Source organism: Podarcis melisellensis, assembly GCF_964234715.1.
Source record: "Podarcis melisellensis genome assembly, chromosome: 16".
NCBI lineage: Eukaryota > Metazoa > Chordata > Lepidosauria > Squamata > Lacertidae > Podarcis > Podarcis melisellensis.
In genome coordinates this window covers 10,116,447-10,140,745 of record NC_138533.1, presented here as the reverse complement: position 1 = coordinate 10,140,745, position 24,299 = coordinate 10,116,447, and the positions used below count along the sequence as shown (strand labels likewise).

Genomic DNA, 24,299 nt, shown 5'->3' with positions numbered 1-24,299 from the left:
CACACACCCCCAACTGTATCTATATCCTCGGGGATCTCCCAGTTGAAAAGGGATCATTGGAAGGGATCCTGAGGGTCATCTAGCCCAACCCCGCCCTATCGCAACACACGGTCCCCCATCCAATTGGAAACCATACCGGACCCTGCTTAGCTTTGAAAATGTGCTCACAGTTTTAGCACTGCACCACTTTGGGTCTGTTTTAACCTCTGTGGGTACTTCCAGGCATTAGACAGTTCAGCAGCACTCAGCCATTGCTGTTCTGCTTCCACCACAAGTGGAACGGCAACTCTGCTTTTGGGTTTCTGAAATCCCAGGTTACGTTTCTGGTCACTACCACACCTGTGCACAACACTCCCCACCCCACCCCTTTCTGTGAGGGAGGAAACTACAACTCCCAGAATTCTTTCAGGGAATCCATGGCTATAAATGTGCTTTAAATATATGGTGAGGATGTGCCCCAGCCTTTTCTTCAGACCCCAACGTTGACATAAGGGGGCATGATTTTCATTGGGACCATATGCGGCCTAGGACCCTCGTACCTACGGGACCGCCTCTCCTGGTATGCCCCTCGGAGGACCTTAAGGTCCACAAATGACAACACTCTGGAGGTCCCGAGCCTCAAGGAGGTTAGATTGGTCTCAACTAGGGCCAGGGCCTTTTCAGTACTGGCCCCGACTTGGTGGAACGCTCTGTCACAAGAGACTAGGGCCCTGAGGGACTTGACATCTTTCCGCAGGGCCTGCAAGACAGAGCTGTTCCGCCTGGCCTTTAGTTTGGACTCAGTCTGACCCTTATGTTTCCCTCCCCTTATGGTTGTTTTTTTTAAAAGATATTTATTGAGATTTTCCACAATACATTTAAAACAAAATCAAAAAAGAAAAGAAAGAAAAATTTAAGAAAAAGAAAAAAACATAAAAATTTACAATCCTTATTTTCAATGACATATTTCCTTGACTTCCCCCACACCTCCCCTTCTTGTATTCCAATTCAAATTGTTTGTTCAACAAGTTCTTATCCCCATTTTTTAACCTTATTGTGTTTAATTCATTTTAATTTGCATTTTGATTTGTTTTCCCCCCCCTATTATGTTTTTACTGTAATTTTACAATTTGCCGCCCTGAGCCTGGCTATGACCGGGGAGGGCGGGGTATAAATAAAATTTATTATTATTATAGTGGGTGGGTGTGTTTAAGGTGGAAGGTGGTGGACTCTCCCTCATTTGATGGTTTCAAGTAGAGGTCAGATGGCCAACCGTCAGGGCTTCTTCAGCTGTGATTTGTGCATTGCAGGGGGTTGGACTAGATGACGCCTATGATTGTATGAAATATTTTTCCTCACTTGGTGCACTCTCAGTCATTATTCCTGCCCCTCCACTGCAGTTCAGAGGGGGTGGCGCTGTGGTCTAAACCACTCAGCCTCTTGGGCTTACCGATCAGAAGGTCAGCGGTTCGAATCCTCGCGACGGGGTGAGCTCCCGTTGCTCAGTCCCTGCTCCTGCCAACCTAGCAGTTCAAAAGCACGTCCAAAAGTGCAAGTAGATAAATAGGTACCACTCCGGTGGGAAGGTAAACGGCATTTCCGTGCGCTACCTTTAAGAGAAGAAATGGATATAACGACAATGCTGTTTTGGAAGGGATCAAAGTCACAGAGTAATAATAATAAAAAATAATAATATGATCAAAGTATGACTCCACAATAATTGCCCAGTGTGGAAGCAGTCTCCCTCATCTTTCCAAAATATAAAAATTGCCTAGTTTACTCATTAGGTGGGCCTGGAATTTGTCACAGTGCTGGGAATTTTTCTCTCTGTACCTGTCTTGCTGGATAGAGACAATTAAGTCTTGCTTTACTTCTGGACAGACATGTACAGTGGTACCTCAGGTTAAGAACTTAATTCATTCTGGATGTCCCTTCTTAACCTGAAACTGTTCTTAACCTGAGGTACCACTTTAGCTAATGGGGCCTCCTGCTGCTGCTGCTGCTGCTGCGTGATTTCTGTTCTCATCCTGAAGCAAAGTTCTTAACCCGAGGTACTATTTCTGGGTTAGCGGAGTCTGTAACCTAAAGTGTCTGTAACTGGAGGTACCACTGTACTCTAAGCCTTTCATGACATCCCTCGTTTCCATCTCTCATTTTGCATCCTTTGGCCTGCGTTAAAAAAACAAACAAACCAAACATTCAAACATCTCGGCTGCCGAACGTTTTGGAAGCCAAATGCCGAAAACCCGCAAGTGAATGCTTACTTTTTTTCTTTTTTATTTCTATTTTACAACAACAACAACAACAATCTTTATTATGGTCCAGAGACCAACAAAACATTACAAATCAGTACAGAGTTCATACACCCTACCTCCAGGTTAATCAAGCACTTTGTTTGGAATATAGGGCTCATTTGTTCTTTCAACCACCGATAAAAACTTTGCCACTGCCAAAGTTCTAGCTTTTGTCCGGTCTTCCAGTAGGAACCTGACATAGTGAGCCTCTGACTTTCCCAGGAAAGGCACCAGCAAGGGTAGTATCAGTCCAGCCCTGGCCTGCTCATACTTCGCACAATGTAACAAAATATGATTTATGGACTCGATGTCTTGAGCACACGAGCAAAGTCTGTCCTGGTAGGGAACTCCTCTCAACCTACCATCCAGCACTGCAGAGGGGAAGACATTCAGTCTGGCCTTGGTGAAAAGGCTTCGATAGTTAGGTACTGTCAGGTTTTTGATGTAAGGTGTTAACTCAAAGACATACCCATATTGAACTCCTGCTGCCAGTGGACTACAGACTGCGTGTGACCGAGATCGCAAGTCACTGTGTGCATTGTCCCATAATCTTTGCTTTAAAGCCTTTTGGGCGCCTTCATAGCCCAGGTAATACAGTTGGGGGGGGAGACAGACCAATAGAGGTGGCTTTTTTAGCCATGGTTTTCTGCCATTTGCTGACAAATTCCTCATTGGTGATATGTTGGTACAGACCCTTCCCTAGATTAAACACTGAAATCCTGAGCCAATGTCTTAGGGCAGCCCACCATGCTCTAGCTGAAATTGGGCATTCACCAGCTTCCAACAGAAGTACGGAGTTGGGGACGCAGTTAGGTACCTGCAGCAGAGATCGTATAAATTTTGCCTGAAAGCCATCTAGCTTTGGCAGGTCCCCATTATGCCAGACATTTGCTGCATACAGGAGTTGGGAAACGGGCTTTGCGTTGAAAACCCTTAAGGCTGCTGGAACATATTTGCCGCCCTTTGTGAAGAAGAATTTATGTATGGCTAGCTTTGTAATCTCCGCCTTTTGAAGGGAGGTTTGCCAATGGTTCTTCCAAGATCTTGTATGATGGAATGTGAGCCCTAGGTAACTGAAGTATTTTACCTGTTCGAGGTTATGGCCATCCAGCACCCATTTAGACTGGGAGAATCTTCTTTCGAAGACTAAGATTTTAGATTTTTCATAATTAATGGATAAACCATTTCCAGAACAGTAATCAGAAAATTTCCTCAACAGATAATTCAAGCCCGGCCTGGAACGCGAGATGATGGCTGCGTCATCAGCATACAACAACAAAGGGGTCCTTCTCATTCCTATTTTTGGAATGTGTCCATCTGGGTCCATTAAGTTCTCTTCTAGGTCATTTAGGAATAGGCAGAACAATGTGGGGGCCAAAATACAACCCTGTCTCACCCCCCTAGTCATCTCGATGCTGTTCGATAGCTGTCCCTGTCGACCGCATCGGACCTGCAGTTTGGTTCCATTGTAAAGGTAAAGGTAAAGGTACCCCTGCCCGTACGGGCCAGTCTTGACAGACTCTGGGGTTGTGCGCCCATCTCACTTAAGAGGCCAGGGGCCAGCGCTGTCCGGAGACACTTCCGGGTCACGTGGCCAGCGTGACATCGCTGCTCTGGCGAGCCAGAGCTGCACACGGAAACGCCGTTTACCTTCCCGCTAGAAAGCGGTCCCTATTTATCTACTTGCACCCGGGGGTGCTTTCGAACTGCTAGGTTGGCAGGCGCTGGGACCGAGCAGCGGGAGCGCACCCCGCCGCGGGGATTCGAACCGCCGACCTTTCGATCGGCAAGCCCTAGGCGCTGAGGCTTTAACCCACAGCGCCACCCGCGTCCCCTGGCTTTGTACTCTTTTTTGATTTTGAAATAAGATTGAGGTAAGTAGCTTAATCCAGCGTTTCTATAGGCCAAATAGGCGTTCCTTAGGGCTTCCTTCTTTGTGTGGCACTCTTGGTCAAACCAACTGCGCCCTTTCGCAGTGCGTGGCTTGCCGGCTGAGTTTATGTTAACCGAGACCACATCCTGCAAGGACTCAATGAGATTTTCATAAGCTGTCAGGGAGGAGTCTATTGATAAATTGTTTATTATAATTGATCTTAACTTAATTGCAGTTTGTGAATTCAATCTATTCTCAACTGCAATTGCTATCTCAGGTGTCCATTTTTTCCTACGCAATGCTGGATCATTTGCTTTGTCTATGTCCTCATGTTCTATGTGAGAGTGCTGAATTGAATTTTGGCCGGTAATGGAGATGATAAGAGGTAAGTGGTCACTTTCAGTCCTATTATCTATTGTGAATTTTTTAATTGATTCGAAGGCCTGTCTGTTAGTGAGACAGTAGTCTACTGTGCTGGCCCCATTTGAATTTATGAATGTGTACTCGCCTTCTCTGTCCCCGGGGAATGCCCCATTAGCAATGATCAGATCCAGACTTATTTGTAAAAAAGCCAGGCAGAATCCAGCATAGTTGATTTGGCAATCTTTCGAATGTCTACGTGGGGGTGGGTTTAGCAAGAGGGCGCTATTTTCCTTTAGATCTCTTAATATTGGGAATTTTATTTCCAGGCTATCATCATTTGAGCCTATTCTGGCATTCATATCTCCCATTAGGTAAAATGGCGAGCCAGGGTACCTAATTTGTAGGGAATAAAGGAAACTATGGATTTTACGCCACGTGCTCTCTATCTGTGTTTGCACTGTATATGGTGGAATATACACTGAAACAAAAATAATACTCTTGGATTCCATATGCAAGGTGATCCCCAGTGCCAGCTGCTCGAAAACTGAGCACTCAATAACTTGTGACGTCAATTGAGTGGAAACCAGAGTTACTAGGCCCCCCCTCGGTCGTCCCCTTCCAAGCGGTTTAGAGGCCTTGATTTCATAGACGTCGTAACCGTCAAGAGCTATGTTATCAGTTGCCCAAGTTTCCTGCAGCATTATTATGTCAAAACCCATTATATATTCACGAAATGGCTCGTCCCCAAGTTTGTTAGCCCAACCCGCTATGTTCCATGAGATAATGTTAAAGCTGTATTTTACAACAAGAGAACTTGACAGGCATTACTTTAATCAGGATGTAGCATTTAACCAGTTCATCACCAGAAAATAAAAGAACAAATGCACATGTATTTGTTTAAAAGAAGTGAATGCTTACGTTTTCAAATAAAACCCTGGAAGACGGAATGGCTTCCAAGGCGCGTTTTTCATTATTTTTTCATAAAATGGACTATATTTGAAAACCGAGGTTCCACTGTACTCTGTAATTTTAATTAGTTCTGAAATTACAGCAAGCATTGCTCCCAAATCTTTCAGCAGTCCTTTTTTTCCGGGGGTACACAGGGGTACACATACTCCTAAATGTTTTGTGAATCTTTGTACTTATGTCCATTTACTGTATTTATCTCTCCCGATTTGAACTATAAAATGGTGATCTTCTTGAGTCAAAATGAGAGTACCCCTAAACACTTTTTCAAAGAAAAAAACACTGCCTTTTAAGCATTCCATTGCAACCATAATGACTAGAAACTTTTTTTAAAAGAAAGGAAAGCAACTCGACTTCTCCACCAGAAGCACATTTTGTGTCTTTCCTTTGCTCCCATGGAATTGTGATGTACACACAGCTAAACCGACTAAAACTCGGCTATTTCCTGATTAGCTGTGATGTCATGGAATTTTCACAAACACTGAAACTGCTGCACTGAGGAAGTTTTGTTTGTTTACTTCCTAATAATATTCTTATTGGCTGGGCGATGGAGAAAAATTGTCTCCAGTTTCCTCCCTCCCCATCAGGCAGGAAGGCAGAACAGAGGGAAACTGGGAAACTGGCCAGGAAGTCAAACCAGGAAGTCAAACCCAGGTGAATTGCACTGCACTGTAGTTTTGGAACACACAGCTGTAATCTCTTACCTACCCCTATTTTAATACATCACATATGATGCATATGCAGTGAGACCGCCACTTCCACTCGCTTTTCCTACGCAATCAGCAACCTTATGCAGGCGGACAACAAACAAACTGGGAAAACGTGGTGGGAATTTAAAAAATGACGTGGTAGGAAACCAACAGAAGGATGGCAGAGAGTGGGGAAACAACAGTTGGCTATTCTGTCCACCATTACACTCGCCCTGAGAGGCTGTTCAGGCTTCGTCGGAGAGCTGGAGCCAGAGCTTTAAAGCTGCAGAGTTTAAAACTGCACTGGAAACCATAGCCCAGGGGTCAGCAAACGTTTTCAGCAGGGGGCCGGTCCACGGTCCCTCAGATCTTGTGGGGGGCCGGACTATATTTTGAAAAAATATATATGAACGAACTCCTATGCCCCACAAATAACCCAGAGATGCATTTTAAATAAAAGCACACATTCTACTCATGGAAAAACACACTTGATTCCCGGACCGTCCGCTGACCGGATTTAGAAGGCGATTGGGCTGGATCCAGCCCCCGGGCCTTAGTTTGCCTACCAATGCCATAGCCTGTGAGTACTCAGTGTGTCAGGATTTGGTTGTGGGAAGCTAGTTTCAAAATACACAGCAGTTTTCTCAGTCATCCAACAGTCATGAGTATATAGAGTGTCAAGTTGTGCTGTTGGCGACTGCAGTGAGAATCTCAGTTTGAAAAGCTGACTCATTGATTTGAGCAAGCTACATCTGAGGGCACAAGATTTGAGGGCACAAGGAGAAGGGGACGACAGAGGACAAGATGGTTGGACAGCGTTCTCGAAGCTACAAACATGAGTCTGACCAAACTGCGGGAGGCAGTGGAAGATAGGAGTGCCTGGCGTGCTCTGGTCCAGGGGGTCACGAAGAGTCGGACACAACTAAACGACTAAACAGCAACAACATCTTAAAGAGTAAAACCCAGGAGGTTTTTAATTTTAATTTTGATTGCATTTTAAACAGAGAGTATGTTTATGCATGGTTCTATGTCTGTGCTAATAGGCATTCTGCCCTACTTGCAATGGCCTCTGGCTATAAGCAATAAATATTTATCGGGTAGCAAATGATTCATGCAGCCTCACAGCCTCTCAGCCTAGTCGACCTCACAGCCTTGTTGTGACTATAAAACTTATAGAGCAAATGAATATTACAATGGTGCCTCGCAAGACGAAATTAATTCGTTCTGCGAGTTTTTTTGTCTTGCGAATTTTTCGTCTTGCGAAGCACGGGTCACTAAAGTCTTCAAAAACCTCAAAAAAGGCTACCACACCGCGTGCTATGAGTTGCTCCTCGAAGTCAAGTCGCAACTGCACCTCTTCAAGCAATGCACCCTGGGTATTAACGGTTTTAAGAAAAAGGAAACAAACTTGCAAGACGTCTTGCGAAGCAAGCCCATAGGGAAATTTGTCTTGCGAAGCAACTCAAAAAACGAAAAACTCTTTTCGTCTTACGAGGCATTCGTCTTGCGAGGTACCACTGTAAATGTCCAGCTGCCCGAATTCTACTATGCAGGGACTTCAACGCCTGCATTGGGGATGGCTCAGAAGGAAGCCTAACATCACAAGGAATAGATCTGAATGACATTTTCCCCTTTACTCGCACTTCCATGGATAAGAACCCTCAAGGACTGAAACTTCTAGAATGGGCTTTTCTGCATGATTTTCTAATATTAAATGGATGCCCAGCTGACGCCTCTAAGGGCCAACTTACCTTTTTACACAGTAGGGGAGGAAGTGCCATAGACTTACTTTATGGTTTCACCACCACTTTTCAGCCTGGTGAAAACAGCAGATGTGTTGGTAAGAACCGAAAGCGACCATTTCCCGCTTTTAGTTTCTTTAGCGCCTTTCCTGGATTGTCAGCTCCCTGCAGAGACAACGTGTTCAGTTGGCGAATCTTCGGGCACGTCAAGAGTGAAATGGTCTTTGAAGTGTTGAATGGTCTCTTTAAATGTGGAGGTTCATTATTGTTCCACAAGATGTGTATGTCTTTAAGGGCCAGAGCAAATAACGTGACCCAGTTTTACAGCTGTGAAACAGTATAGCAGGTGCTGCTGAGTTGTGATAATTAAGCTGTGTCAGCAATTGGGTATAGTATATAAAGAGCAGCACCTAGCTCTCTCAGTACCCTGGGGGGGGGGTCGGTGGTTGGGTCATGCTTGTTGATATATTTAGTGTAAAAGGAGTTTTAGTTTTTGTTATTAAAACCTTGATAAAGTTATTTTTGAGTTCCTTGTAAAGCGTGGTCTCCCCAGCAAGCTTTCTGTAGCGCAACTAAACTGCAAATACAGTGGTACCTCGCAAGACAAATGCCTCGTAAGACGAAAAACTCGCAAGACGAAAGAAAACGTCATGCGAGTTTGTTTCCTTTTTCTTAAAACCGTTAATATCCAGGGAATCCATGCTTCGCAAAACGAAAAAACTCACAGAACGATAAAACTCGCAGAACGAATTAATTTCGTCTTGCAAGGTACCACTGTAGCCAACATGAAGGTGAATGATGAAATACATAGGATCTTGGAGAGTGATTTAATGAAGAGAAACAACACCGCCTCATAAACACCTCAACAAATCAGTACACTCTTCAGACCCTACTTAGCTAAGGCCAAGGCCACAAATTGTATATAGGTAAATCAGAGGGGTTGGTTTGACGAGCAATGCAAGGAAGCAAAGAAAGATCTGGTAGGTGCTATTAGAATCTATCGGGGGAAACCTTCCGAAACTGTCAGGGAACTGCCATCGGAGCCAGAGGGAGAGGGAGGGCTCCAGAGGGGTTCAGGAGAGCGTCCCGGGAGGGAGAGAAGCAGCCCATCTTCTGGGGAAGGAATTCAGCATAGCACCAGTGCAGAAGGGGGGCAGATGGGGGAATCGGCGAGGTGGCTCCATGACTCCTCGCCGGAGACCAGCGGGGAGAGCACAGGTCCTCCGCTGCCCACACCCTCCCTGCGCAGAAGGCTTCCGCACAGGGAGAGTAGGCGGCGACTAGGCGTCAAAGAGCTTCTTTGCTGGAAGAAGTTCAAGAAACGCCCACTGACGGATTCTGCCAGCGATTGAGACAGCCACGGGTGAGTCCAGACAGCAAGGGTTCACCCAGGTAACCCAGCCAGGTGTGGCGTCGCTTTATGCACGAGCAACCCCTAGAACCATTACAGAAACCAATAAAGGAAATCTGGAAAGGAGCAGAGTAGCATATAAGAAAATCCACAAGAAAGCAAGCTTTGTGAGAAGCCAGTGGCAAGAATTAGCGCTGGTAGTGGCTGAGCAAAGAGAGGACAAGTTTTGGCTTCTGGTATTTCAGGGCATGGATGAATCAAGATCAACACTAGACGCCACCATATCAGTACAACGTTGGGTGGATTACTACGCTGAACATTTTGGAGAACAGACAGGGCAATCGCCCGATGCAGAGGTGATGATCGATCAGTCAAATTTACCAGAGTGGCAAGCGGTGACCCCTGTAGAGATAAAATATCTGATAGAGAGTTTAAAACTAAACAAAGTGCCAGGTGAAGACATGATGCCTCAGCAAAATCGAAAGCAACACAATGGCCAGAAACAATTATGGTGTAGAAAACTTTATGGAATAATGCAAAACATCAAAACTATCAAACTGAAGTCTCTGAAAGTCCTTGAATAAGTCATGGTGCCAGACTTTACCCTGCAGAGATCAAGCTTGTAAAGGTTTGTATAATCAGCAAATGTCCAATTCTGATGTCCAACTCTGAACTCTGATGAACAGTGTTTCCGGATAGCAACTACTGTTTTGTTCAGTTCTTCATCAGCCAATTAGTTCAACAAACACTCGTAAGTAGAAAGATGTGTAATTTCTTCATTGACCAATCTTTTTTCGAATTGATATAATAGCCATGAGAATGAAAAATGCTCTGGAACAGTGACTACATAATCGCATGAGCACTGTTCCAGGGTATTTTTCATTCTCATGGATGTGTCTGTTAGTTTCTGTTTTGCCGCTGTGCAGCTGCTTAGAGTCACAAGACTCTGTTTACATTCCAGATACAGTCCAGGCTGTTGGAAGTCTCACGGAAGACAGGAGACGGATGTGATGTTTACTGGTTTCCTGTTCCTTTGTTTTCAGTTGCTCTCTGCTTTCATAGAGAGAGGATGATTATTTCTTTGCTGTCTGCGTAGTAAGAAATAAAGCATAGTGATGTAGCCATAAATCTCATCACTTCCCTGTGCTGGAAACTCTGCTGAACGGGAATGTGCCTGAGGCCTCATCATAGGCTCAGGTCGTTAATTATCGTCGGAGGACTCGGCTGGAGGAAAATGAGCTTTATCAGCTTGGCCAAGCAGAGATCCCGACAGTGTCCAGATCAAGGGAAGTCATAGTACTGCTCTGTTCTGCCTTTCTCAGACCACACCAGGAGTACCGCGTCCAGTTCTGGGTGCCACGATTTGAGGAGGAGATTGATAAGGTGGTAGGTGTGCAGAGGAGGGTGACCAAGATGATCAAGGGTCTGGAAACCAAGTCAGATGAGGAACGGTTGAAGGAGCTGGGTATGTTTAGCCTGGTAAAGAGGAGACTGAGAAGAGATACGAGAGCCATCTCTTCAAACATCTAAAGGGCTGTCCCATGGAAGATGGAGCAAGCTTGTTTTCTCCGCTCCAGAGACTAGGACCTGAAGCAATGACTTCAAGTTACAAAGAAGGAGATTCCGACTAAATATCAGGAAGAACTTTCTGTTGTTGTTATTTTTAAAGATATGTATTGAAGTTTCAAAAATTATATAAAAGAAAAACAATAATACAAACAAAACAGAAACAAAAACAAGTATAATTTCAATCCCTTATTTTCTTATAACTTACTTCCCCGACCTCCTCATACCTCCCCTTTCTGTATTCCAATTTCTAATTATTAATTCAGCAAATCCTCTCCCTTAATTTTCATTTAATTTTTAACCTTTCTTTTCTTTTTACTTAATCATTACAGCGGAAAACCACTTAATTTCTAAACCAACATCGTTCTAACATTCATTAATTTTGCAATGTTTCCTAAGATAGTCCTTAAATTTCTTCCAATCTTCTTCCGCCGTCTCTCTTCCCTGGTCTCGGATTCTGCCAGTCATTTCTGCCACAGGAAGAACTTTCTGGCAGGAAGAGCTGTTCAGCAGTGGAACGGTCTTCCTCAGAAGGTGGTGGATTCTCCTCCCTTGGAGGTTTTTAAGCAGAAGTTAGCTATCCATCTGTCATGGATGCTTTAGCTGAGATTCCTGCATCGCAAAGGGTTGGACTAGATGACCCTTGGGGTCCCTTCCAACTCTACAATTCTTTGATTTTATTATTCAAAACTCTGCTCTAAACTCTGGCTTTTGTCCTTCTCACTATCTGCCAGCTGAGGGAGCAAGGAGCCCTACCCATTTTTAATTCATCACTGATTTTTTTTTTAATAGTTGCTTTTAACAGTTTTTGCCATGAACTTTATTGCTTTGTTCTTTGTAGCAAAAAGGAACCTCAAAACAGTTCAGAAAATCATGTGGTGTATAATTTTTTTTATGAAATAAGTAAATGAAATAAACCTTTTCATCTTTGAGATGTACCTTAAGCCATTTGGCTAGTTTTGTTTTAAGCATTTTAAATACTGCGTACACCGAGCATTTAGATTGCTGCAACGTGCCCTGAGATCTCTTAAAGAAGGGCGGGTAAGAAATATAATGAATGAGTAAACGACTAAACAACAAAATAACAAACCTTTCTCCCTAGGAGGGTTTTTGTGTGTATGACAACTCGAGGATGGGCAGAAATTCATCAGGTGCAGCTTTCCTCTGTGTTGGAGGGAGAAAACTTCACCTCTTGGTTGTTGTTTTTTCCATGCACCTGCTAAAAGACAAAAGAGTCATTGCAGGAGCACACAAGTTGCTATGTGTGCATTTAATGTATTAGTTCCTTCCTACATTCCCTTAATATAGAATCATAGAATCACGGGATTGGAGTTGAAAAGGACCCTGACATTTTGCCACCTCAAAGGTACACAAATCTGCCCTCAAGGCAGGCAAACTAATGATACCACTTGAATTAATGAAGCCACGGATGTAAAACTGCTCAAACCACACAATTAAAATTCCTCCCATGTATTTTCATTCTTGGCCCACAACGAAGATTCATATCCTTCTGGAGGGAGCAAGCAAAGATTTGTTTAGTCTGCTTCCTCTTCTTTGTTTTGTTTTATTGTTGTTATTTATTAAATCTGTATACCGCTCACCATCTGTAGATCTTAGGGTGGTTCACAATGCAAAATGACCGTATAAAAAAACACAAAACACATAATAAAAATAAGAACAACCACAAACCAATCACACACCCCCTCCCAGTTCTTCTTGTTGGCGTCTACATTTTGTACCGAACCTAACTAACTTTCCGTCCCTGGTTTTATAGTCGGTTGGAATGCAGCTAATCGCTCAGATGGTACAATTCTCTGAATTTTAACGATGCAAATTTGATGCTAGAAAATTGCACAAAAATCGATACTTAATGGGAAATGCATGATGAGATGCATACAAAGAATGTATATACTATACAGTGGTACCTTGGATCTTGAACTTAATCCATTCCGGGAGTCCGTTCGACTCCCAAAACAGTTTGAAAACCAAGGCACAGCTTCTGATTGGCTGCAGGAGCTTCCTGCACTCGTTCGGAAACAGCGGAAGCCACGCCGGACGTTCAGCTTCCGAAAAACGTTCGCAAACTGGAACACTCACTTCTGGGTTTGCGGTGTTCAGGAACCGATTTGTTCAGGAGCCAAGCTATTCAAGTACCAAGGTACCACTGTATTAGGGAAAGACTGTGAACAAAACGTATAAAATTTACTTGCAAGTGTGTGTTTGCGGGGTTTTAAAAACCCATATAAAGCAGGGCGAAACAGACTTTTTTTAAATAAAAAAATTATTTTTTATTAGTTTTCAATTACAATCTAATAATAGCCTCATTGAACACAGGAGTGCCTGGTGTGCTCTGGTCCATGAGGTCACGAAGAGTCGGACACGACTAAACGACTAAACAACAACAACAAATAGCCTCAAAACCAATTTATAATACAATTATGAATACCAATCATTCAAATACTGAGTTATATAATTTTGCCCCCCCCCCGCATTCTAGAATGAATGGTTTGATGATTTTATTTCTGCGTTCCAAAATCTTATTAATTTCAATTACATTCCATCACAATAATACTCCCTCATACAACAACTGCAATATTGATAACTCTTATTCGTTTTGACACATTAAAGCTACAAGTAAGGCACTCAAATTATATCCTTGTTCTTCCTGTGTGTGACAATTATTCTGTCCGCAGTGTAGGGCAGAGTAGACCTAAGACTACACAAAAGCATCACAGAATAGAAATTGGCTTCCGGTTTCAGAATATTACCTAATGTGCAAATGTATCTACATGTGAGCTGCAGATTAATCCATGATCACCATAAACATACATATTTAATCAGATTAAATTATTTAATTGGCTGGAAGCTCTAATGTGTGCAGGGTTATTTGGGGCCATGGCGCTGTGGTCTAAACCACTGAGCTTCTTGGGCTGGCCGATCAGAAGGTCGGCGGTTCGAATCCTCGTGATGGGGTGAGCTCCCATTGCTCCTGCCAACCTAGCAGTTCGAAAGCACGTCAAAGTGCAAGTAGATAAATAGGTACCACTCTGGCGAACCAGAGCAGCGCACGGAAACGTCGTTTACCTTCCCGCCGGAGCGGTACTTATTTATCTACTTGCACTTTGAGGTGCTTTCAAACTGCTAGGTTAGCAGGAGCAGGGCCCGAGCAACGGGAGCTCACCCCGTCGCAGGGATTCAAACCGCTAACCTTCTGATCGGCAAGTCCTAGGCTCTGTGATGCCCCTATTTTCATCGGAGAATTGTGGGAGGGTATAGAGTTATGCGACCCCTGAGCCAAGGAGGTAAGTAACTATGCAACCTTTAGAAGACATCTGAAGGCAGCCCTGCTGAGGGAAGTTCTTTAACGTTTAATGTTTTTATATGTGTTGAATGCCGCCCAGAGTGGCTGGGACAACCCAGTCAGATGGGTGGGGTACAAATAATAAAAACTATTGTTATCAACACCATTGTCATTACTGTTATTATCATTGAATAGGACGTGCCTATTTTCATCAGATAAACTTTGGAGGTTAGGGTACCTTGTCAGTGGTTGACCTAAATTTTGGGGTCCCCTGAAGTTTCAACTGTTTATGGGGATGCCTTTACAACCAGGAAACTAACCACTGTTGTCTTTTTCAAGGGGGTTATTTCATGACAGATTGCCCCAAATTTCCCAGGAGATTGCATTTTGAGTACAGTGGACACTCGGGTTGCGAGCGTGATCCGTGCGGGATGCACGTTCACAATCCACAGCGTTCACAACCTGCATCTGCACACGCACGGGTTGCGATTCAGCGCTTCTGCACATGCGCAAAGCGCAATTTAGCGCTTCTGCGCATGCATGACCGCCAAAACCTAGAAGTAACCCGTTCCGGTGCTTCCGGGTTTCAGGGGTCCACAACCCCAAAAAACGCAACCTGAAGCGGCTGTAACCTGAGATATGACTGTATCCACTTAAGTACTTTCATGAACTCATTGCTATTTCTCCAGTATCTCTGTTAAAAAGGGGAGAAATTGCATTAGCCACAGCAGAACAGCTAACTTACCACAAACCTCCGCCTTTACAACATTCCAGATCCTCCAAGTGTCCCATTTTCCAGGGACAGTTCCAGATTTACAGAAGCTGTCCCGGTTTCTGATTTGATCCTGGAACATCCCGCTTATCCTTAGGATATCCCTATTTTCTTCAGAGAAATGTTGGAGGGTTTATTGAGATATATATACAACAAATAATTAATAAATTTGAGTTGCGCAACTCAAATTGGGTCTGCTAGACCCAATGTTTTAAAAGCAATGTGGACAAAATTCATTTCGGGGGGGGGGGGCCCTCTGGCATTAGGGGCTCTGGAACTTAAGTTTTCTTTGTTTTACAGTAGATCAGCCCCTGATCATTGTACATTTGTAAGAAAGCAATTGAATGCCACGAAAGGGCAACAAGAACTTCACAGACTTATTCATAGCTGTCAATTTACAGATTTGAAAATAAGGGACCAGCAGCCTTGAAAATAAGGGACCAGCAGCCAAAATAAAGGACCTGCAGCCTCACCTGTTCCAGGCACTCCAGTCTTCCTGTCCTCCTGCAGTCTGGTCAAACTCAGGCTGGGTAGCTTCGAGAACACTGTCCAACCAACTTTGTAACCAGAGGATCAACTGAATAGAATCTGAATCACATGCACCACAAGGCCTATGCAGCCTCAACTTAAGATGGCTCCCCGGCCTGGCTTTGCACTGCAAAGTTTGCAGCAGCATGCGCAACAAAATGGCGTCCAGCATTCAAAAACCTCCTCAGCTTGCATTAACTAGCCACACACAAGGCATGCAAGCTCCACCCCCCAGTCGTTCTTAGACTTCTTATTGGGTGAGCAACACAGCCAAGCAACACAGTTGGAGCCTCCCTCCTCCCTGGCCGGCAGGGAGGGAGGGAGAGGAGCTGCTTCCTTTGAAATTCAAGGGATATCATTTAAGGGACATTTAAGGCACACCCATCAATAAGGGACAGCAGCGGGACATGGCGCTGGAATAAGGGACTGTCCCTTCAAATAAGGGACACTTGACAGCTATGGACTTATTCCATTTTGTGTCAATTCCCTCATGCCTACACCTTGCCCCCCCCCCAATTCACTTGGCCTGGGAATTGTTGGACTGGACCAAAAAGCGCTTCGGACCTCACATTAGAAACATAGAAACACAGAATTGTGGAATGGGATGGCACCCCAAGGTTAATCTAATCCAACCCCTGCAATGCATGAATAATACATGCCCCCTAGATCCTTACAGATCCACTGTGATCCACGCAACGGTCACCTCCAGACTGGATTATTGTAACTCGCTCTACGTGGAGCTGCCCTTGAGACTGACCCAGAAACTCCAGCGGGTGCAGAATGCCACGGCGAGACTCCTTATGGGGTCAGTGTGGTGTAGTGGTTAAGAGTGGTAGATTTGTAATCTAGGGATCTGGGTTCGCGTCTCCGCTCCTCCACATGCAGCTGCTGCGTGAGCTTGGGCCAATCACACTTCTCTGAAGTCTCTCAGCCCCACTCACCTCACAGAGTGTTTGTTGTGGGGGAGGAAGGGAAAGGAGAATGTTAGCCGCTTTGAGACTCCTTCGGGTAGTGATAAAGCGGGATATCAAATCCAAACTCCTCCTCCTCTTCTTCCTCGCTGTGGGACTAACCCGGAAACTCCAGCGGGTGCAGAATGCTGCAGTGAGACTCCTTACGGGGTCCTTGCTGTGAGATCACATTCACCCGGTGCTATACCAGCTGCACTGGCTCCCGGTGGAGTACAGGATCAGGTTTAAGGTGCTGGTTTTAACCTTTAAAGCCCTATATGGCCTAGGACCCTCGTACCTACGGGACCGCCTTTCCTGGTATGTCCCACGGAGGACCTTACGGTCTTCAAACAAAAACATATTGGATGTCCCGGGCCACAGAGAGGTTAGGCTGGCCTCAACCAGAGCCAGGGCTTTTTCGGCTGTGGCACCGATCTGGTGGAACGCTCTGTCACAAGAGACTAGGGCCCTGCGGGACTTGACATCTTTCCGCAGGGCCTGCAAGACAGAGCTGTTCCACCAGGCCTTTGGTCAGGGCACAGCCTGACTCCCTCCTTTGCCAATCTTCACAGAACTCTAGCCCAGTGGTTGCCATTAATCTGATTTGAATTTATTTTATAATGAAATGGTTTTAGAATGTTGTATCATTTTACTGTTGTTAGCCGCTCTGAGCCCGGCTTCGGAGGGTGGGATATAAATAAAATATTATTCTTATTAACAGATGGTGTCACCCATATTACATGTGACGTGTCTGAGCCACAGGGACCATGGACGACAACAACAAAATGGCAATTAGAAGGTTATGAAACGTTCCTGGAATCATCTCCTCGTTCAGTCTCCCATTAATTCAGCTCTGTGGATCCTCCTCTTTAAATGTAGATGCCACCTGGCTTGAAGAGCCTGAATTTCCATCTCAGTTCCTACTGGCTCCAATGACACCCCTATAAAGATACAGCCTTCAGAGCCTTTGGTCTTCCGTGAGCAAAGAGGTGTGAGCAGCACCTGCCACCCAAGAGCAGCATCTTCTCAATTTGACCTTCTTGCTCGCCACAAGGGCCCCAGGGACAACCTTCCTTCTGAATCGTCGCAGGGAAGAATTTCCGGGCGGAACAGCTCTGGGGTGAGTACACTGGAGTTTCTGGAACTGAAACGAGGTGCAAACAAGAACTGATAATACTGTATTTTACCATATATAAGCCACACTCCTCCCACCCCCACCCCATTCCGACCATGAAAAGTTAAAAGAGCAGCTTAAATTTGTGACTTTACAAAAAAATGGCATTTACGATGTTGCTGCTGAAACAGACATACGGTAAAACAGAACGTGTGTGAGTGCCTGCGGGATTTTAAGGGAGCGGGTTATATTCGGATTTTGTTTTTGTTTTTCCCCTCCCAAATTTGCGGCTTATTTGTGGGTGTGGCTTATATTTGGGCCAATACAGTATTTTTTATTATTAATTTTCAATAATAGCCTCATTATAGCAATACCAATTTATAATACAATTACTAATACCAATTGTTCAAATACCGGGTTATATAATTTAGATAAGGTGGCCTCCCCTCCCCCCCCCGCATGCTAGAACTGATGGTTTGATTATTTTCTTTATTTCTGCATTCCAAAATCTTATTAATTTCAATTACATTCCTGTCAAAATAATAATGCCTTATAGAACAACTGCAATATTCATAACTATTTGTTGACACATGAAATGATTTATGAAACTACAAGTGAGGCACTCAAACTATATCCTTGTTCTTCCTGTGTGTGGCAATTATTCTTTCCGTCCTTGTAAAATGTTATGTCTGTTTTCCCCCCGGTTGTTGCTATTATCCATCATGCCTTGGGTGGAGCTGATATCCCATTGTTGTTCCGGAAATTTCTCCCTCCCTCTGTCCCATACTTGGTTGTTTTGAAACTTTAACAGCAGCTGCAAAAATCACTCTGTCCCAATGAATATCCTGTTTTTGCCATTTTTCCTCTCAGTTTAGGAAGAAGAGTGGTTTGTCAAACTGCAGATGACTCAATAACTGTCAAACTGCAGATGACTCAGTTCCTTGGCAAGTTTGCAGACTCCTGTCATCCTTCCGTCCAACTGAATTAAATTCTAAGTCCACTTAGTGTTATTCAGTTCACTCCATAAATAATAAAGGATGGGGAATAGTCGGCTCTAAGTTTCCATCATAAACGTTTTGCAAAATCGAGTTTCCCTCTCCGTTTCCTTTTTTTTTTTACTCACAAAGTTACGTTTAATGTTATATTCCATATCTATAATCCAATTACTTCCCTCCTCACTTGTACAGTGGTGCCTTGGTTCTCGAACTTCATCCATTCCGGGAGTGCATTCAAATCCTGAAACCATTCGAAAACCAAGATGCAGCTTCCGATTGGCTGCAGGAGCTTCCTGCACTCAAGCAAAAGCCGCATCGGATGTTCAGCTTCTGAAAAATGTTTGCAATCCGGAACACTTACTTCCGGGTTTGCAGTGTTCAGAAGCTGATTTGTTCGACAACTAAGCCGTTCAAGAACCAAGGTACCACTGTACAAATATAATTTGAACTAATGTTCAAAGGAGGGTTGCCGAATCATAAACGTAGAGAAGAAAACTTAACATAAAGAAACTGTAGCCTCCCCTCCCTGGACACAGTCTTTTGCACCTAATGAAGTCTGATCTCAAGTTCAAACCGTAAAGTCCTTGCAGTTGGTTCTGTTCCGCAGTTTATGATCTCATCTCTTCTAGCACATGCCCGTACTTTAGTTCAAATTAAGCTCCAATTAACAGGAGAACCTCTGCTTCTTAATGGCGGTGTTTGTTGGGTGTAAATAATGACAGACGAGTGGTGAGTGTCATATGGGAGGCATCTCCCGAGCAAGTCTCGGGGAGTCTCTTTTATTGACTATTACAGCATTGCCACATATGTGCTTATTGCTGATTGGTTAACACAAGTACAAAGCAAAGGTTGCATATAAGCATTAATCAACAATAGATTAAAGGCTGGGAAAGGGAGCACAAAACTAGACAGGCACGAAAACCTCCTAATTGAATTATAACTAATGATTGATATAGCAAGACTTAAACAATTACATTCCGATAGATGTGGTCAACTATGCATTAAGAACAGGTCAGAGTATAATGTTTTCCTGAACTCAATGTGAACTGAACATTCTAAGGTGATGAGGGAATGTCTTAGTATTAGAACAATTTGTGCAGCATCATGGGCAGCAACAAAGCTTAGAAGCAAGACTTCCCATCATGCCACAGTCATGTGCAGAAGCAAGGCTTCCCTTCAGGTGTTGGAGGGTTTTCGGCAGGCAAAGTGCTTTTGCACTCAGCGTCTCCCTGCCCCCTGCATTCCATGCCAGCGTGAGAGCCAGGTAGCGAGACAAACTGCAAGTGAAGCCCATCCCCCCTGTCCTGGAGGGTATTATCCTGCAAGGATAATTATCCTCAAGCATCCTTGTTTTTTCTTTGCCAACGATCTCCCGCTGTCATGGGAGCTGCCTCCATTAAGGCAGACCGCAACCAGAAGCCATGTCTAGGAGAATTGGCCAGGCTTCCAAACAGAGTACAGGTTGTTTCGATATCCTAGAAAACCATGAGATGCAATACATCTGCCAACTGCAAAATGGTCACACTTTGGAGAATGGGTCGGGACAGGGAGAGCAGGAAACTTGGCTTTTGATCCCTATTTGGTCACGATGCTCCGCTCAGCTCACCCTTCCTCGCAGGGTTGTTGTGAAGCTAAAACGCAGGAGGTCGAAAGAGACTTGTGCAGGCTGCACTGAGCCTGCTGCTGGGATAAAAATACAATAACTTATGAGGGAAATGAAGAGTGCAAATGACCTTGCTAGGTCCTGCTGTGGTTAGACAGAAACCCCTAGCAAGTTGGATAGTGAAGGGTGGTTTTTAAAAAAATATTATTTAATGCTGCAAAGTTGTTGTTTCAATGATCTTAAACATATTGTATTTTAGCGTTTATTTTTAAACATACAGTGGTACCTCAGGTTAAGTACTTAATTCGTTCTGGAGGTCTGTTCTTATCCTGAAACTGTTCTTAACCTGAAGAACCACTTTAGCTAATGGGGCCTCCTGCTGCTGCCATGCCGCCAGAGCATGATTTCTGTTCTCATCCTGAAGCAAAGTTCTTAACCTGAGGTACTATTTCTGGGTTATCGGAGTCTGTAACCTGAAGCGTATGTAACCTGAAGCATATGTAACCCGAGGTACCACTGTATTGCATTTTAGCATTTTATGTTTCTCAACTACAGCTGATATACCATATTTTTTGCTCTATAAGACTCACTTTTTCCCTCCTAAAAAGTAAGGGGAAATGTGTGTGCGTCGTATGGAGTGAATGCAGGCTGCGCAGCTATCACAGAAGCCAGAACAGCAAGAGGGATTGCTGCTTTCACTGCACAGCTATCCCTCTTGCTGTTCTGGCATCTGAGATTGAGAATATTTTTTTTCTTGTTTTCCTCCTCCAAAAACTAGGCGCGTCTTGTGGTCTGGTGCGTCTTATAGAGCAAAAAATACGGTAAGTAGGGAGAGGAGTGAATGGGAGGGAGGATTGTCCTGCATGGAGGTCATATTTACCTGTGCCAGATTTGTCCTTGCAGACAGGACCTTGTGATGGATAGAGCAAGGAATGTGAGAGCCAATGTGGTGCTGTTTCTAGAATGTTGGACTGGGACGTGGGTTCAAATCCCCACTTGGCCATAAAACTCAGTTGGTGACTTTGGGCAGTCTCTCAGCTTACATGGGAGGGGTTTGGGGGGGAGTAAAACAGGGAGAAAGATAACAATGCATGCCACCTTGAACTCCTTGCAGGAAAGGTGGAATACAGATCTAATAATAATACCACCACTTAAAGTAAAAGTAAAGGAACCCCGGACCATTAGGTCCAGTCGTGGCCGACTCTGGGGTTGCGGCGCTCATCTCGCTTTATTGGCTGAGGGTCATGTGGCCAGCATGACTAAGCCGCTTCTGGCAAACCAGAGCAGCGCACAGAAACACCGTTTACCTTCCCGCTGGAGTGGTACCTATTTATCTACTTGCACTTTGACATGCTTTCAAACTGCTAGGTTGGCAGGAGCAGGGACCGAGCAACGGGAGCTCACCCCGTCGCAGGTATTCGAACCGCCAACCTTCTGATCGGCAAGTCCTAGGCTCTGTGGTTTAACCCACAGTACCACCAGTTAGCCTTTCCCAAATGGGCTGCTCTCCATAGATATTAAGTAGTGAGTGGACATAGCAGACAACACAGAGATTTCTCCAAGTAGTTCTTTATAAGTATGCTGGAACTGAACTGAACAGCTCAGCCGGTCTGCTTTTATAGGCAGCCGGCTGTCAACATTGTAACAACACCCCAGGGTTTCCTGCCTAAATTAACTGACGTGGACCCGAGTGAAAACTTGTGCACAATACCCCTGGTGGCCAGGGTGAGAACTTCAATACATAACACCCCTCCCCACCGAGATAAGGCATTAGTTACAATCATATTAGTTCCATTACATACAGCAAAATCCAAAAAGATGCATAACAGCATCTTAAAAAGCAGAGACATCACCTTGCCAACAAAGGTCCATATATTTAAAGCTATGGTTTTCCCAGTAGTGATGTATGGAAGTGAGAGCTGGACCATAAAGAAGGCTGATCGCTGAAGAATGGGTGCTTTTGAATTCTGGTGCTGGAGGAGACTCTTGACAGTCCCATGGACTGCAAGAAGATCAAACCTCTCCATTCTGAAGGAAATCAGCCCTGAGTGCTCACTGGAAGAAGAGATCCTGAAGCTGATGCTCCAATACTTTGGCCACCTCATGAGAAGAGAAGACTCCCTGGAAAAGACCCTGATGTTGGGAAAGATGGAGGGCACAAGGAGAAGGGGACGACAGAGGACGAGATGGTTGGACAGTGTTCTCGAAGCTACCAGCATGAGTTTGACTAAACTGCTGGAGGCAGTGTAAGACAGGAGTGTCTAGCATGTTCTGGTCCATGGGGTCACGAAGAGTCGGACACGACTAAACGACTAAACAACAACAAGGCACATAAGCATATTGATTCCAATTTTACAAGTTCGCAGGCATAGCTTTTTCACTGTTAACAATATTGCCCGTAAGACTCACCATCACATATTAATTGACCCTATTCACCATACAGCTTTACATGTGCAGTTTGTCCGGTGAACATTGTAACAACAACAACCCAGGGTTTCCCACCTAAATCAGCTGACGTGGACCTGAGTGAAAACTATATACACAATATCCCTGGTGGCCAGGGTGAGAACGTCAACACATAACAATGGATGATGTTGGATTTCCAACCCCAGCCTGTTTGGTCAGGAATGACGTGAGCTACAGTTCAACCACATGTGTGGAAAACACCAGGTTGAGTGAAGCTGCTGTGAGTAAGTAAATAGTCACCGCTTTTATAAATGGAGGTTCCCCTCCTGGCTGTTTGGAAAGAGAAGGCGAGTCCTCCAGGACTGGACCACAGACCCCTCTGGCCTGGTCTCCAGTGGTCCTCCTGAGAAGCCCTGTAGCAGGTGGCAAAGGTTGCTTTTCTGGGTGGAGGCTATTGTGGCTGTTGGCTGAGCAATTGTGGCTAGTAGCCTTAGCATCATGAACATAGGAAAGGCCTTGTTGGGTCCTGAGATTCGCCCAGACCTGCAGAAACCAACCCGGTACTGCTAGCCGCTGCTTTTTTCCAAGGAAAATAGGTGCCGGAACTCACCATGAAGTTGTTACCACTAGTTGCCGGGCGACTCGGGGCAGCCCTGAACAGAGGCCGGTTTGGCAACAGCCACATCCATCGCCCACAGAGGTACAAGCTGTCTCCCTAGCTGGTTTCGGGGCCAGCCCTGGTTCTGGTACCGGTCAAATAAATGCACCCCGCCTCCCTCATTCTCTGAGATTCAGGTAGACGGCTAGGGCATCTCAGAAGGGCCCTCGTGGAAACATGTCCACATGCAACGCTAGAGGCCTGGCTGGAGAGCTTAAAGCCTACTGCTGCTATACGGGAGATGGACTGAAGAAATAATAATTGGCCCCAGTCCATAGCTCAATTGTGGCTAGGAACAGCTAGGACCTAGGTGGAGTCATAGTAAACAAGTGCGGGCTCACACATGCTGGCCAGCTTCCATGTTGACTCAAGATGTTAGTTTTGGGCTTCTCAGAAGTATGTAAAGGCAAGTAGCAGGCAGAGGAAGTGCCAGCCTGCAATGGTGTCCACCTGAGAGGGGCCGGAACTACACTCCGTCTGAATAAAAAGCACTGCTGGTAGTTACTGTATTTTTCTGTGTCTAGGACAATGCTTTTTGCTATAAAAAAAATTAGGCAAAAATTGGGTGTCGTCTTTATACACTGATAGTGAATGCAAAGGGGGGGGCGTGCGATTAATGGCAGCAGCAAGCAGGAGAATGGCAGCGGCGATTAGGCAGGCGATTGGTGGCTGTGGCAAGTGGGCAGGTGGGCATTTTGTGGCGGCGAGCGGGCAGACAATTGGCGGCTGTGGCGAGCTGTGCGATCGGCAGTGGCTGTGGCAAGCGATCGGCAGTGGCGGGCAGGTGGGTGAGCGATTGGTGGAAGTGTCTTCCCCCACCCTCCAAAAAAGCTAAGCAACTTAATTTGGGGTTTTTGAAAAAGGGGGTCGTCTTCAACATGGGGGCATCTTATACATGGAAAAATATAGTATCCCCACACCGATCATGGTCTCTGCGCTTCATTTGCTCTAAAAGCTTCCAGAGTACAGTGGTACCTCTGCATGCGAACAGGATCCATTCCAGAGCCCTGTTCGCATCCTGAAGCGAACACAACCTGTGTCTGCACGTGTGCAGGGTCGCGATTCGCCGCTTCTGCGCATGCGCGTGACATCATTTTGAGCGTCTGCGCATGCGTGAGCGGCGAAACCCAGAAGTAACGCGAATCTGTT

The 24,299-nt window shown here is 45.0% G+C and overlaps 1 protein-coding gene across 8 annotated transcripts in view; it reads left to right on the top strand.

Moving 5' to 3' along the window:
• LOC309358446 (lysosomal acid glucosylceramidase-like) overlaps positions 1-24,299 on the top strand; it is a 165,852-nt gene that overhangs the window by 101,827 nt on the left and 39,726 nt on the right. Inside the window, exon 1 of one of the 8 annotated variants that reach the window (XM_081891547.1) lies at positions 17,244-17,494. The exons of 1 other annotated variant lie outside the window; for it this stretch is intronic. Coding sequence is in view for 3 of the 7 variants with exons in the window: in XM_081891541.1 (XP_081747667.1) it covers positions 23,788-23,934 (147 nt within the window). In the remaining 4 variants the exon portion in view is untranslated. Of the gene's footprint in view, positions 1-17,243; positions 17,495-22,428; positions 22,777-22,817; positions 23,193-23,268; positions 23,288-23,332; positions 23,547-23,772; positions 23,935-24,299 lie in introns of those variants that run through there. 6 more of the 8 variants (XM_081891544.1, XM_081891550.1, XM_081891549.1 and 3 more) reach the window with 6 other exon arrangements.